The sequence below is a fragment of the Aspergillus novofumigatus genome (assembly GCF_002847465.1).
Source record: "Aspergillus novofumigatus IBT 16806 chromosome Unknown P174scaffold_2, whole genome shotgun sequence".
Taxonomy (NCBI): Eukaryota; Fungi; Ascomycota; class Eurotiomycetes; order Eurotiales; family Aspergillaceae; genus Aspergillus; species Aspergillus novofumigatus.
This window is the reverse complement of record NW_020194275.1, coordinates 3,578,107-3,591,813: the sequence shown is the minus strand read 5'-3', so window position 1 is coordinate 3,591,813 and position 13,707 is coordinate 3,578,107. Positions and strand designations below refer to the sequence as shown.

The 13,707-nt window shown below is 52.8% G+C and overlaps 6 protein-coding genes across 6 annotated transcripts; 2 read left to right on the top strand and 4 right to left on the bottom strand.

The window, feature by feature from the left end:
• Positions 1–12: 12 nt before the first annotated feature.
• P174DRAFT_439322 (uncharacterized protein) lies at positions 13–1,551 on the bottom strand. Its single transcript, XM_024826766.1, has 4 exons — positions 1,510–1,551; positions 1,187–1,445; positions 949–1,130; positions 13–901 (listed from the first exon to the last, which is right to left on the bottom strand). Exons 2-4 carry the CDS (start codon positions 1,372–1,374, stop codon positions 138–140), a joined length of 1,134 nt encoding a protein of 377 aa, XP_024686151.1. The 5' UTR covers positions 1,375–1,445; positions 1,510–1,551; the 3' UTR covers positions 13–137.
• Positions 1,552–1,713: 162 nt separating this feature from the next.
• Positions 1,714–5,658, top strand: P174DRAFT_449162 (DEAD/DEAH box helicase). Its single transcript, XM_024828816.1, has one exon. It carries the CDS (start codon positions 1,763–1,765, stop codon positions 5,507–5,509), a length of 3,747 nt encoding a protein of 1,248 aa, XP_024686150.1. The 5' UTR covers positions 1,714–1,762; the 3' UTR covers positions 5,510–5,658.
• Positions 5,659–5,673: 15 nt separating this feature from the next.
• P174DRAFT_439320 (uncharacterized protein) lies at positions 5,674–7,194 on the bottom strand. The gene is made up of 4 exons (XM_024826765.1): positions 6,648–7,194; positions 6,274–6,545; positions 5,911–6,103; positions 5,674–5,855 (listed from the first exon to the last, which is right to left on the bottom strand). The coding sequence occupies exons 1-4, from the start codon at positions 6,814–6,816 to the stop codon at positions 5,755–5,757; spliced, it is 735 nt and encodes a 244-aa protein (XP_024686149.1). The 5' UTR covers positions 6,817–7,194; the 3' UTR covers positions 5,674–5,754.
• Positions 7,195–7,482: 288 nt separating this feature from the next.
• Positions 7,483–9,998, bottom strand: P174DRAFT_385502 (putative GTP binding protein (GTPBP1)). The gene is made up of 3 exons (XM_024823259.1): positions 9,647–9,998; positions 8,059–9,577; positions 7,483–8,006 (listed from the first exon to the last, which is right to left on the bottom strand). Exons 1-3 carry the CDS (start codon positions 9,695–9,697, stop codon positions 7,726–7,728), a joined length of 1,851 nt encoding a protein of 616 aa, XP_024686148.1. The 5' UTR covers positions 9,698–9,998; the 3' UTR covers positions 7,483–7,725.
• A 216-nt stretch (positions 9,999–10,214) lies between these two features.
• On the bottom strand, positions 10,215–11,098 carry P174DRAFT_439318 (U4/U6-U5 snRNP complex subunit LSM3). The gene is made up of 4 exons (XM_024826764.1): positions 10,879–11,098; positions 10,721–10,813; positions 10,597–10,633; positions 10,215–10,528 (listed from the first exon to the last, which is right to left on the bottom strand). The coding sequence occupies exons 1-4, from the start codon at positions 11,002–11,004 to the stop codon at positions 10,494–10,496; spliced, it is 291 nt and encodes a 96-aa protein (XP_024686147.1). The 5' UTR covers positions 11,005–11,098; the 3' UTR covers positions 10,215–10,493.
• Positions 11,099–11,412: 314 nt separating this feature from the next.
• Positions 11,413–13,611, top strand: P174DRAFT_502107 (uncharacterized protein; the record flags this gene model as incomplete). Its single annotated transcript, XM_024831070.1, has 1 exon — positions 11,413–13,611. The coding sequence occupies one exon, from the start codon at positions 11,413–11,415 to the stop codon at positions 13,609–13,611; it is 2,199 nt and encodes a 732-aa protein (XP_024686146.1).
• Positions 13,612–13,707: the final 96 nt, after the last annotated feature.

Here is a 13,707-nt window from a genome sequence, read left to right as displayed (position 1 = left end):
TATTTGGAAATATCTGGTCCTTGATGGACGGATACAATCTATAGTACATACAAGACTATATACACGGTAAAATAATATTTTTGTCTATATTCGTACACAATTGTGCAAACAAGTCCTCGCCATGAGAAGCACCCATATTAGAGAGACTTCCTGTTAAACGCCAAGTAAGCCTTCCAGGGCAGCCTCCAGTCAGACCGAAGCAGCTCCGGCCGGAAGATATCGAAATCGACCTTCTGCAACCTATCCAGCCAAAGGCGCGTGCTCACCGCAGGCAGGAACACACCAAAAGCCCGATTCACCTCGTCCAAAGGCGACTCGTCGCGTTGGCCCCTGCCCGCGAGGTACTCATGCCCCTCCTCACCCGCATGCTCAAAATCATGCCCCACATCCTGACCAGCGCGGAGGTTGCTGAGCATTTGCTGCACGGTAATCAGATGATCGCTGGCCCGCGTCGCAACCGTGAAGACGGCGTCACGTAGTCCCGGTGCCTCGCCGCCCATCCGGAAGACATCTTCCTCCTTCACGCCCGCCTGCGCCATGACGTCCAGCGGCAGCATCACCGCACCTTGCTTAGTGCCTCCGAAGTTGCCCGAGGCAGGCTGCGTGGGCGACTGGGCCTGAGGAGGTGGGAACGCAACCAGCGGCAGGCCGCGGAGGACCGCGGCGATACCAGCTGCTTTGCCGATGTGCGATGCGACGTGGTCGGCTGAGATGGAGGTCATGGGCAGCGAGGACAGCGTCAGGTAGAGCAGGGTCGAGTAGGTGTTTTCTGCGTAGGTTTCCAGCGCGGCGACAGTTGGGTACGGGTCGTTGGTGAGGGTTTGCTCGCGCGCGTTGATCATCTTGTTCAGCCAGGCTTTGCTGATCCGGGCTTGGCCTTGTGTGCGCTCGTTGAGGTCTGCTATTGCGGACGCCAAGAGGATGGCGATGGGTTCTTTGGGGGTGAACCGGCGAGGATCTTGGCGACGGCGTCGCGCCAGAATTGCAGTCGCATTAGCCCAATTGTGTAAGAGGAGGTGGTCTCGGGGATCATGGAGAGGGTGACATTCAGGGCTCGGAGGGCGAGGTAGGATGTTTGCGATTTCTGCGGGATGAACGTGCTGAGCGTGTAGGAGGGCCGGTCATATTTCCTATACGTTCCATGTGAGTTGGTTCGCCTATATAAAAAGGAAAGGATGTCTCGTACAAAAGGAGATCCGAGCAGTATTTCCGCGCAGCTTGGACTTCTGCTTCAGCTGCGCCGGAGACGGGACTGGCGGCTGGCGCTGATCGAGAGAGATGCCTTCGTTGCTGTGGTTGTACTCTAACCTGAGAAATGGGACATGATCGTGCCCTGGCACGACATGCACGGGCAATTTCCTCTAGCAATGACATTTTATAGGAGGTTTTTTGAGCCAAGGTGTTTCTGCTTCAGATGAATGCTGGCATGCACATAGCTGCGTCTTCTAGATATCTTGTCAACAGACCAAAATCTCAATGATGGAGTAGACCCCTAAGCTCGAAACATACCGGGAAAAAGGAAAATAGTCTATACGGATGAATTGCTGGTCGTATCGACGACAATGTGACAATTGAAGCCGCCCATAAATTTATTAAAGAATGACGTCGGCCCGAAATGCAGCGGTCCATCGCGTCTTTCTCGGTCTCGGCGCGTCTCCCGTCCATTAATGATCAGGCACATCAATTTTGATGGCTTTTCTGCTCAACTCCAACATCCCCTCGTCATAAAGTCGGCCATCTAATTCGAGATCAGATTTATAAAATGGTTTTTGGGGATCTGGATGAACGGCCTTTAAAGAAGAGACGATTTTTTGTTGACGAAGAGGATACACACCGGACCCCTTCTAACGAAGCTGCACCCATTGCCACGAATCTCGACGCGTCTACGACTTCCTCTGCTGGTCCAGAGGGGAGTGACATTCAACGGCAGCAGCTGAACGATGACCACTCGTTTCCAATACTCAAGGAGTCTCGCGGAGAGAGCCCAGAATTAAGCTCCGAAGATCAGAAGCATAACTTGCCCAAGGAAGACGACAAACAGGAGAACGGAAAGGTTGATCATGAAATCTGCGACCACTCTACTTCAATAAGTGCCCGGCCAGATCAACGGATTGACCAGGGTCTGACGGACGGATACAGACAACAAGCAAGTGCGGAAAGGACAGTTACCGAAACACAAGGATCTCAGAGTTCAGGTGGATTCGATATTGCAGCCTTTGCTAGCATCATTGGAGAACATCTTTCCCCGGAATCAGTAGAGAAAATTCGCAAAGCCTCTGGCGATGATCTGGAGCGAGCAGTCAACATCTACTTCGACGGGTCATGGAAGTCGTCGAACAACAGTCTGCCAAGTCAGGCTCCTGTGGCCTCTCGCCAACAAACACTCTCCACTCCTCGCACCCCAGTCAACGAACCGATTCCCCAGACAGTTGATACAACGATTAATCGAAAACCGAACCAAACCACATCGCGCCGCAGCCTTCCGCAATCTTCGAGATACATTGGCGCTTTCGGCGTCGGAGCTTGGGCTACAAGAAGCGGCGTTGGTCTACTCAAACACGGGGAGCATGTGAATGTTGAACGCGCGAGGTCTCAGCCGGTATCCAAGCGTGGCCGAGGAGGCAAGCTCATTACCAACCAGAAGGGGGATGTCCTAACTCGATTCACGAACAAATCCGGACAAGAAATTGGAAGGTTGCCGCGAGAGACAGCCGAATGGGTTTCAACTTTGATCGATCAAAAGATCTGTAAATTCGGAGGTATCTGCGTTTTTGCGCCTGACAGGGTCCGGGTCAACGATACGATATATCTGCAATTATGGTGCTATCTGCGTAAAGAGGCGTTTCTGCCTCGCAATCTTTGGAATATGGGCGACGACAACCGGTCAACTGCATTATTCGAAGAGCAAGAAAGCGCCGAAGAGAAACAGCTGCGACTTCGTCAGGTGGCGCTTGTGAAGCTCTTTGACGAAATTGGTCTACAACCGACCACTGTCAACGACATGACCAAAAAGCACAAAAAAGAAGGGCTGTTGCGTGCCGCGGAGATTGCGGAACAATACGACAAGACGAAGAAAGAAGGAAAATCCAACGAATCATCCGAAGATGAGGAATCTCCAGAGTTAGAAGAAGATCAGCTCGATACGCTATACAAGAAGGCGCAGTCTTTCGATTTCAACATGCCAGAGGCTCAACCTCCATCAAGCTTTGTGCTGAACCTGCGAAAGTACCAGAGGCAAGCACTGCACTGGATGCTGGCGAAAGAGAAAGATAAGAAGTCTGGCAGAGAATTGTCAATGCACCCTCTGTGGGAGGAATACACGTGGCCAACCAAGGACGTCGATGACAGAGATTTGCCAGCAGTCGAGGGACAGGCACATTTCTACGTTAATCCGTACTCAGGAGAGCTCAGTCTTGACTTTCCCGCACAGGAACAGCATTGTCTGGGTGGCATTCTGGCCGACGAAATGGGCTTGGGCAAAACCATTGAAATGCTGAGTCTCATACACTCGCATAGAAATGTGTCGCCGAGCCGGGAGGGTCCAAATTCTTCCACCCGGCTGGTAAGGATGCCTAGCTCCACGAATGCCGTGCTGCCTGCACCAAACACGACCCTTGTCGTGGCTCCAACCTCTCTCCTGTCGCAGTGGGAAAGCGAGGCAATGAAGGCCTCGGAACCGGGAACAATGAAGGTGCTGATGTATTATGGTGCCGACAAAACCGCCAATCTGCAAGAGCTCTGTTCCGCTGGCAATCCCGCTGCGCCTAACATTATAATCACCAGTTATGGTGTTGTACTGTCAGAATCGCGTCAGCTCGCCATGTTCAATTCCAATACTCAAGGTGGCTTGTTTTCTGTGGACTTCTTCCGCGTCATCCTCGATGAAGCCCACGTCATTAAGAATCGACGGTCAAAGACCGCAAGAGCTTGTTATGAGCTGAGAGCGACACATCGATGGGTGCTCACTGGAACGCCTATAGTGAACCGCCTTGAGGACCTTTTCAGCTTGGTGCGATTTCTACAAGTTGAACCCTGGAACAACTTTTCGTTCTGGAAGACGTTCATCACCGTACCCTTCGAATCCAAGGACTACGTTCGAGCTCTCAATGTCGTGCAGACCGTCCTGGAGCCTTTGGTTCTCCGTCGAACCAAGACAATGAAAACACCCGAGGGAGAGCCTTTGGTGCCACTGCCCCGACGGACCATTGATATTGTAGAAGTAGAGCTTTCCGAGCAAGAACGCGAAATCTACGACTATATTTTCACCCGAGCCAAACGCACTTTCAACGACAACATCGAAGCCGGTACGCTCCTGAAGTCATTCTCGACAATCTTCGCTCAAATCCTCCGTCTCCGACAGACTTGCTGCCATCCTGTCCTCACGCGTAACAAGACCGTTGTAGCAGATGAGGAAGATGCAGCGGCAACAGCTGATGCAGCTAACGAGCTGAAAGACGACATGGATCTGCAAGAGCTTATAGACCGCTTCTCAGCCAGCTTGGAAAATGCGGATTCGGCCGAGGCACAGGACCCGGGCGCCAAATTCACCACCCATGCCCTGAGGCAGATTCAAACCGAATCCAGCGGAGAATGCCCCATTTGCTCGGAAGAACCCATGATCGATCCCGCTGTTACAGCCTGTTGGCACAGCGCATGTAAGAAATGCTTGGAGGACTATATACGCCACCAAACAGACAAGGGCGTGACGCCTCGATGCTTTTCGTGTCGAGCACCAGTTACCTCACGAGACATCTTCCAAGTGATCCGTCACCAATCGCCTGGTTCGACCCCTACAGAGATTGATATCTACAGCAGCACTCCTGCTTCCAGTCCGCACCCAGCACCCCGGATCTCCCTCCGACGCATCAACCCTCTCTCACCGTCAGCTCACACCTCCGCGAAGATCCACGCCCTAATCAACCGCCTCAGCCGCGTCCCCGCAAACACAAAATCCGTCGTCTTCTCCCAATTTACCAGCTTCCTCGACCTGATCGGCCCGCAACTCACCAGAGCCGGCATCTCATACGTCCGCCTAGACGGGACAATGCCGCAAAAGGCCCGAGCCGAGGTCCTCGCGGAGTTCAGCAGAACCGAGACCTTCGATCAGGAGGAAATCGACGAGGACGAGGGCCCCGACACGCCCCGCGTGAAACCCTCCTCCGAGAACGCCCAATCATCAACCAAAAGCCCCACCGTGCTACTGATCAGCTTGCGCGCCGGCGGCGTCGGCCTCAATCTCACGGCTGCCAGTAACGTCTTCATGATGGATCCGTGGTGGAGCTTTGCGATTGAGGCTCAAGCGATTGATCGTGTGCATCGGATGGGCCAGCTGCGTGACGTCTCTGTGACGCGGTTTATCGTCAAGGACTCGATCGAGGGGCGGATGTTACGGGTGCAGGAGCGGAAGATGAATATTGCCGGGTCGTTGGGCTTGCGGGTTGGTGGTGATGGATCGGAGGATGAGAAGAGGAAGGAGAGGATTGAGGAGTTGAAGCTGTTGTTTGAGTAGTCGTTGATACCGTTGTTTGATACCATGGCAAAAGTACGGAGTACATGCTGCTATTATATACCCCTTGATGTTGCACCTCGAGATTTGTTACGAAAGGTTACGGTTTACCGCGAGGAATAGTTGCACATAAATGACATTCAGAATAGTAGATGACGATCTCCAGCGCGATACATTAAGCCGAAGCTTTACTCATAAATCAAATGAATGAAATCCAACCGAACCTCCAATCATTCAGTATCCCGATCTCAATGATTACCATGCTTGAACACCTTCCCCAGCCGCTCCTTCACGTGTCCCATCCTATGATGGTGATTCCCCGAATCACCCTTCTCATTCGTATCTTGGTCTATGAACGGTTAGCACACCTCACATGCACAACCACGTAAAGGGCAAATACTAACCAGTCCTCCTCTTCGACGGCTGCCCGTCAATCTCCTTCTCGAACTCATACGCATCCCGAGGCGCAGGACCCTGCGGCCCCTTCAGCGCCTCGACGCTCACCTGCTGCGTCGTGGTAGGCGGGGCGCGCTCAACACCGCCAGGTACGCCGCCGTCCTCCTTCTGCTGCGAGCTGCTGTCGCCGTCGGGCATGGTCTGGGATCGTTGTTCGGGGCAGGTTTCTCGGGCTCGGAGTGGGTGGGTGTGTTGTTGTTGTTGTTGTTGCTGCTGCTGCTTGAGCTGTTGCTGTTGCTAGTGCTGGTGGTAGTGTCTGCCGAGCTCGCGGTGGGATTCGACTGCTCTTGTGCGGGCGAGGGTTGGTCCACGGCTGGGTTGCTGGGTCCGGATCCGGGGTCTGGGTTGGTGTTGGGGGTTGTAGATTGCGACTGCGACTTTTCCTGTGTAGGTGTGGACGATGGCTGCGGAGCTACAGGGAGAGCGGTAGGGAGCCCTGCTCCTGCTCCGGCTCCGGCTCCCTGGTCCGAGGTGCTGTTGGCGGAACTGACGTCCGTGGGCTTGGTTTCAATGGGTGTAATTGATTCGAGTGGCTCGGGGATAACGGCGGTGTTGTCTTGAGTTTGAGGGGCGCCTGGTTGTTCTGTGTGCAGTGTTAGCCACTGTGTTTGGATAATAGCATACAATGCCACTCGACGCGACAGCCCGACGAAAGCATGTCGTCATCAAAGTACTCAGAACTCACCATCTCGGTTTCCAGCGTCGTATGGATCAGTGGGCGTTCCTCGACCCTGCACGCCGGAGACGGGTTCCTCGCCATGTTGAGTAGCAGCTTCTGTGACTTGCTGTGGGCCGAAAGCGAGGTTACGCAAGCCGTCTGCAGCATCACGTACGGCCTTCTGTACAGACTCCATTATCAGGCGTTGGGATGATAGGACGATGTATAGCAGGCAGTGAGGCGGTCTGTATATCAATGACGAGGTCGGTAGCGTTCAACGTGGGTAGTTTATCTCTCAAAAAATGCCAAGATTGAGTGTAAGAGTGGTAGATGCTTAATATAAAGCTGATCCAGAATCAGTTGACGATGGTTGTCTTTAATAGATCATAACCGTGTTAACAGTTTTGAGAGGCAAGTGTAAGACGGTCTACGTCAGTGGAGCTGGTGGCTGTTGTAAGGTACAGGGATCACCAAAGTGGCAGGTGCTGTAATTCCCGTCTTGCTGCTATTGGTTTTATCGATGATCTCAATAAAACTGAGCTGTCAATTGATCCTTTGCGGCTGACTGCCAGAGATACGTACGTCGTCGATCAGCTGGGGGAATGGCATCATAGCTACTGTGGTAGCTGGGATGCTTGACGTCATAGCCACGTGATATCATCACTACAGCAGCAGCAGTCAAACAGGACAACGAGAGCAGCCAAGAGCGGAGGGCTAATAACAGTTTTGAACATGATACGCTTGGAGATGAATGTCTCTGAATCTCCTTGATGGGGTCTAATCCTACTTGTATTAATGCCTGCACTCAGCGTCATTTTGTAGGATAAGCATACTGGGATCAATACAGAGGTTCCGTATTGAACAGTAAAATGTATGACGACTATCGATAACTTAACCCAGCAGAAAGGATACGCAGCAGCCTATCCTGCATGGGCACATTTATTCATGTATGGTCCATGAGGGAAACAACATGCAGCTAAAGTAGGCCCAAACAAAGAGCACGGCTGATTGCAGGGACACGAGAATGAAACCAAAATACCATAAACTGATCCATAACAATAGCATTAAAGACACAACCAAGTTCCCGCATATCTCAAACCAATGGTCACTTAGTTTTAGCTTCAGGGTTAAGAGGATGATCCGGGTCGTATCCGACGCTCTTGACGATTCCCAAGCCCTTGGTTTTACCCTCCCGGAACAAGACTCGATCGCCAGGGGCCAAGAATTCCGGACGTTGGATGAATCGGAAGGCAACAAGAGCTCGATCGCCCGTTCGAATGAAGGGACGGTCAATATCGATGACCGAGCAAGTCTGACTCACTGCGCCGACGTGTAGCATTGCTTGATACCTCGGTTTGATTGTTGTAGCGTGGGAAAGAATGAGAACTGTTCCAAGTCAGCGAGAAATCTTATATGGACACCAGATAATAGAACGTACCCTCAGCGACAAATTCACGGTAGACCTTGGGAGGCTGTTCCAATTTCTTGAGAACCACCATTCCCTTACGCACTTCTTTTCTACGCACACGCTTGAGAGCAAATGAGCCAGACTGTCCCGCAAAGCAAGCATTCACTTGGATCCGCTTGCGTTCAATCGACTTGATTGTAGTCGTGGTGAACTGGCCGAGAGAATCAGGGCCCACGAGCACCGAATCGCCAGCATGGATCACCCCGGACTTGGCCACTCCAGACACCACGGTTCCGACATGAGGAACAGAGAAGGTATCATTAATCAGGAATTCAAAGGGCGCTTCTGTGTTGTATTGGCCCCGGTGCGGAAGAATGTTCAGGAATGTCCGTACCAGTTCCAGATTCTCACCGGTGACATTGGACACTTGGAAGATGGGGCAAATGCGCTGACTGACGAATTGAGTTGCGGTGTTGATGGTCTCCTCCATATCCTTCACGAATATGGGAATCTTCCGAGCGCCCGGGGACTTGAGAATCTTGGTCAGCTGAGAGATGGTCTCCTGCAGGATCTGCGGAGGGCAGATATCAATCTTGGTGATAATCACCATGACTGGCACATTCAGAGCCAAGGCAATACCCAGATGCTCTTTGCTCATACCAATCAGACCGTTGTTGGCTGCGACCATCAGTAGACAGTAGTTGGGACTGCTGCTCAACATGCCAAAGACAGTAGTTCTCAAGTAGCGCTCATGGCCGGCCAGATCGGAGAAAGAGATCACCTTCGCAGATCGCTTTCCTATCTCTTCCCAAGAAAGTTTGCGACCCTGCGAGCTGCCGACAATCTCGCCGTGGCTATCAAAGCCCATGATCTCCAGTCCGACGGAGCTGGTCCGACCGCTCTCGACTTCATGCTTATGGCGGAAGAGATTGATCCGCGCCCTGCCTCGTCCGTCATCGAGATTCCCCTTGACGAGTACTCCAAGCATGGTACTCTTGCCGGCGTCGACATTCCCAACAACCGCTATTCTAATCTCAGCCATCTCCTCCACAGTATCCGCAGGTTGGCGGATCAGGATCTTGCCCCAAGCACCCTTGATCCGGTCATTCTTGGTTTTCGACTCCTCCGGGCCTCCCACATTGCAGGTAAGTAGGATTCGACAATGTGCCGGGAGGGTCTCTGCCGCCTCCCGCAGACGCTGCAGGGCCGTATTCCACTGCTCCAGGTCGAAGCCCATGGAGTCGCCACCATCCTCGAGTCCCAAGTCGAAGATGGTTTCCCCATGGCCCTCGTCAATCCGGGCCTGCAGGATACTGCCCAGCAGCTGCAGACTGTCTTCTGCTTCGTCACCCGTACCGAGCAGCAGGTCTTTCAACTTGGCCGCCTTCGGGGTATCGGATAGCGTGAGTTGGTCAAGAATATCGAGTTCCGCGTGGTCCTCGGTGGCTTGGGCTACGCTCGCGGTCGAGTAGCCGCTATCGCTTGGGGCCACCGGGGCCGAGCGATGCGACTGCTGCTTCTCTGCATATTCTGCAAATTCACTCAGGGCCTTGACGGCGAATAATTAGCAGGAATTCAACGAGTCTTGTTACTAGATGAGGAAGGTTGGGAATCATACTATCTCGCCTCTCCGCCGCTCCTCGAGTGAGAGTTTGGGACCCTGTGGCATGGCCGGATTCAACAAAAGAAAAGATCAAAACACAAAGCACAAAGCACAGGACAGATAGAAAAATGGAAAATGGAAATCTAATGGAGAATTCTGAAGGCTGTACTTGTTCAATCGGAGAAAAGATGAAGTCGCCTGGGGCGCATTCAGACACGTATTCGTATTATCATAATTCCACTATGAGTGATCGAGGCAGGCAGCGTGTGAGGACTTCACCAGGACGTAGCAAAGATCAGATGCAAGCAATCAATCATATATAGGATCAAGTGAGGTGTACGAAACCGGACAGCAGGGTGGGTTGAGTCAGGCAAGTGGGAAAGAAGCGCTCAGTTGCGGGAACTGGGGAAGCTTTATCGATAGCGAGTCATCGCCGCGTCGGGGACCACGAGGAGTCCTTCGACTGAGTCACGGCGCTGCACCACATGAAGGCTGTGTCATAAGGCATATTTTCTATTGAATTCATCTAGCCATATTATTGGTGGGTCGAATTCTATTTCCAGACATTCAAGCGATATAGTGACCGCTACTTTCATGAGGCTCTTCATTAAGGTTATGACCTAAGTCACTGTACATCCTGTGCCATAATGTTTCCAACTTTTCACTCTGCGATGAATGGTGCAATTGCTCTGTACGTTTGCAGAGAATATTGAAGAGACACCTAATGGCCATCGTCTGGTTCGGTGTCCGTAGTCGCACCCCAGGATATAGCAGCAGGGATCTACATTGCCCTATACCGCTGTATATTCCATCAGGTGAACTGCATGTCGTCCCTAAGCCTCCTATCTGATGTATCGCAATATCACGCCTGTGGAGAGATCAATACAACCGAGTCACCTGCGTAGAAAAGTTCTGGATCAGTATGGCGGTCGAATATCGAGGCTATGGTTTCATTTCGAGCTCACCTCGTACAAAGAGCATCTCCTCTTGCTTCTTTATTGTCTGTATTCGCCGACCGAAATGTTAGCTCATGTCCTCATCAATTGAACGCGATCACAAGCCTATCGGCCACCTGATGGGTAGTCGTACTCGGATGGTCTCCTCTTCATTCTCATCCTCCTCCACCACGTAGATGGTCTCCTCGACATCACCCAGCACAAGATTGCAGTGGCTATCGTAGGCCTGCAAGAATCCCATGTCAGATCCAGCATTGCGCAAAAATGCGACCGGCACTCAGGTGAACTCACGTGTAGACGACCCTTGAGCTCGCGATCGCCGCGGAGCTTCACGAAGACGATCTCATCGAGCGAGAGGCGGACCAGATCCAAAGGTTCGGAGACGGATCCAGCGCCAGTATCCTCGGTGTCGGCCATGTCTAGACAGCTAGGTAAGGCCGATAATAAAGCTACCACCGCAAAGAGGCTAGCTTGCAATGGGTGATGGTTGTGGGACGACAGTAGATAGGTATGCCGCAGTCTGAGAGTAGGTAAAATCCGCGGGCACAGACAATTGCAGGGATTCCACGCCAAGAGTGCAGCGGCCAACCAGAAGAAGGGATGGAGTGCCTTGAGGCCTTACCCCATGCATTTCCCCTCACATTGGACAAAACGCCCTGCATTGTCGCGACTTAGAGAGTGTCCTTTCCTGACATTCTTTCGTTTCTTCATCTCTCATCTTCTCCAAAATCTTTCAATTTCATCAGGAAAAATTGCTGCAAAATCCGGCTCCATGAAACCGTCTTGATATCACCGAACTATACCGTCTCACGTGGTCTGCTCTTCATGTTTCGATCCATTATCGGCCGCTACGGGCACTGTTATGGGTCCTCCCGACTGACAGGCTCCGCTCCCAGGCCCACGCTTTGCCAGACACGGTCCCTGGCAAACCATCCAGCGTCATTCGTCGATGCTAAGTATCCAGCACATTTGGAGCAGCATCATCTCGATCATCACCAGAATGACCAAAGACCTCCTGGTTATCACCGGGAGCTTGCACCGCTATTGTCCCGTTTTCATGCAATCGGTTCTATGCAGAGCACAGTCGTGTCACCGGGTGACCATGGTGATGCACAGAAGGAAGTGCCAGAAGGGCTCGAAGATGAATTTTTCTCGATTCTCCGAGATGGTCAACCGGACCTGGTCATGAACGCATTACTCGATCCCAAATTTGAAGTCGTGGTTGGATCGTTACCTGAGAGCACCTTTGTAGAAGCCTTTCGCTTGCTGTCTCCTGCCTACTTCACTGATCCTTTTCGAGCTATTTATCGCGCGTTGCATCCATCTGCCGTAGCAGTCAAAGGTTACCCGCAATTGGACAGGATCTTCGATAAATTTGCTTGCAATCTTGCCACGATCGTCTCGATCAGACGGTCGGCGGGTCACAGACTGGGACTGGCAGAGTACACCCATCTCCTGGACTGTGCGCGGTCTACCGGAGATGCGCTGATGGCCGACCATGTATGGCATGCCATGCGTCAGGACAAAGTTATCCCCGATGTGCATTGCTACAATCACTACATGGAAGCCAAGGTTTGGGATGGGGCCTACACTGGCCGAGAGAAGTATCATCTGCGAGTAACGCCGTTCGCTTACCGTAAGCGACGCTTTGACGAACCAAACGTGGGATGGAAAGGCTATGGGACCGCCCGCCGCAGTGTCCGCAAGGAGATCATGAGGATTTTGACCCAGATGACGGAAGAAGGCACTTCGGGCGACGAGGGTACTTACGTGAACGTGATTTTGGCGTCTTCCAGGGTGGGATACACAGCAACAATGAAGCACGTGTTGAAGACGGTTTGGAACGTCGACATTGACGCCCTGGCGGCGCTGGAAGACTCATCGAGCCTTCCTCGCCCCAAGAAATACCATCGTTCGTCACCTCTGTATCCAAGTAGTCGCCTCTTGTTCGCTGTCGCACACGCCTTTGGCACCAACAACGACATTCCCGGAGCCATGCGGGCAGTCAGCTTCATATCCCTCTCCTACGACATTCCGGTCCCAGAAGAGGTCTGGCAAGAGCTACTCGAGCGGTCCTTCGTTCTTTCTCGCCCGCGTTTCGGTAAGGATGCCCGGCGCAATAGAAAAGGAAAGGTTCCATATGAGTTCCTGACGGCCCTGGGCCAAACCATGAAGTCGGAGCCTTTCGACGTCCAGCCCACTATGGAGATGTACCAACTCCTGGCCAAGACAGCGTGGGATCAGGCCAAGCTACCAGATTTCAAGCAGTACATGGAGTCAGCATACGCGATTCTCGAAGAGACCCGACGCAAACGCCGAACTGCCCGAGCGATCATCGAAAACTACCTTGGTCCACCGCAATCGGAGGCGACAGCTTCAGACTTCGACCCCAAACTGCTCCAGTCTCGAGCATTCACCGTGGCAGTGCATACATACGACGTGCTTCGCATGCGCACTGCCCAGCAGACGACCATCATGGAACGCCTCGCGAAACTTCTCCTCATACATCCTCGCTGGGTCGGCCGCGACAATCCTGTCTGGGAGCGTCAACTACTTCCCCGCGTGATCGAAGAGTGGCAGGACTTCCTCCCCGAGTCGGTTTTGTTCCAGATCAGAAGCGGGGACGTCTTTGTCCACGGAGAAACTTACTGGGGCGACCGCCTGCTCAACACACACAGGAGGATACCAGTGCGCCGGCCGACCGTCGATAACGGCCTGGTTCTGGACGAAGACGCCAGGGAACTCGACGACGACTTCTTCTGGGCGTGCTACCCTGCTGATTTGCGATATATGAACATCCCTGCTGTTGAGCGGTTGTTCTCGGGAGTGCCGAGACGGCTTGCCAACCCAGTGAGACGGAGAGCTGCCTCAGAAGAAGCAATGGCAGCCGACGCGGTGGACGAACGGGCTGGAGCTATGCCTCATGCTGTGGAAGCGGAACACCCCTCGCAGAGACCGCTTGGGGGGAGCGTGGGCGACGAGGATATCTTTGATCCTACGACTAATCCTCTCGCTGTAGCTTGAGTGACCTTTCGAGTTGACGGCGCCTTTCTTGTACAATCCGTTTCGACCCAGGCCATGTGATTTTTTCTTTCCTTCTGCTGCAGATGCTTGTTAGAT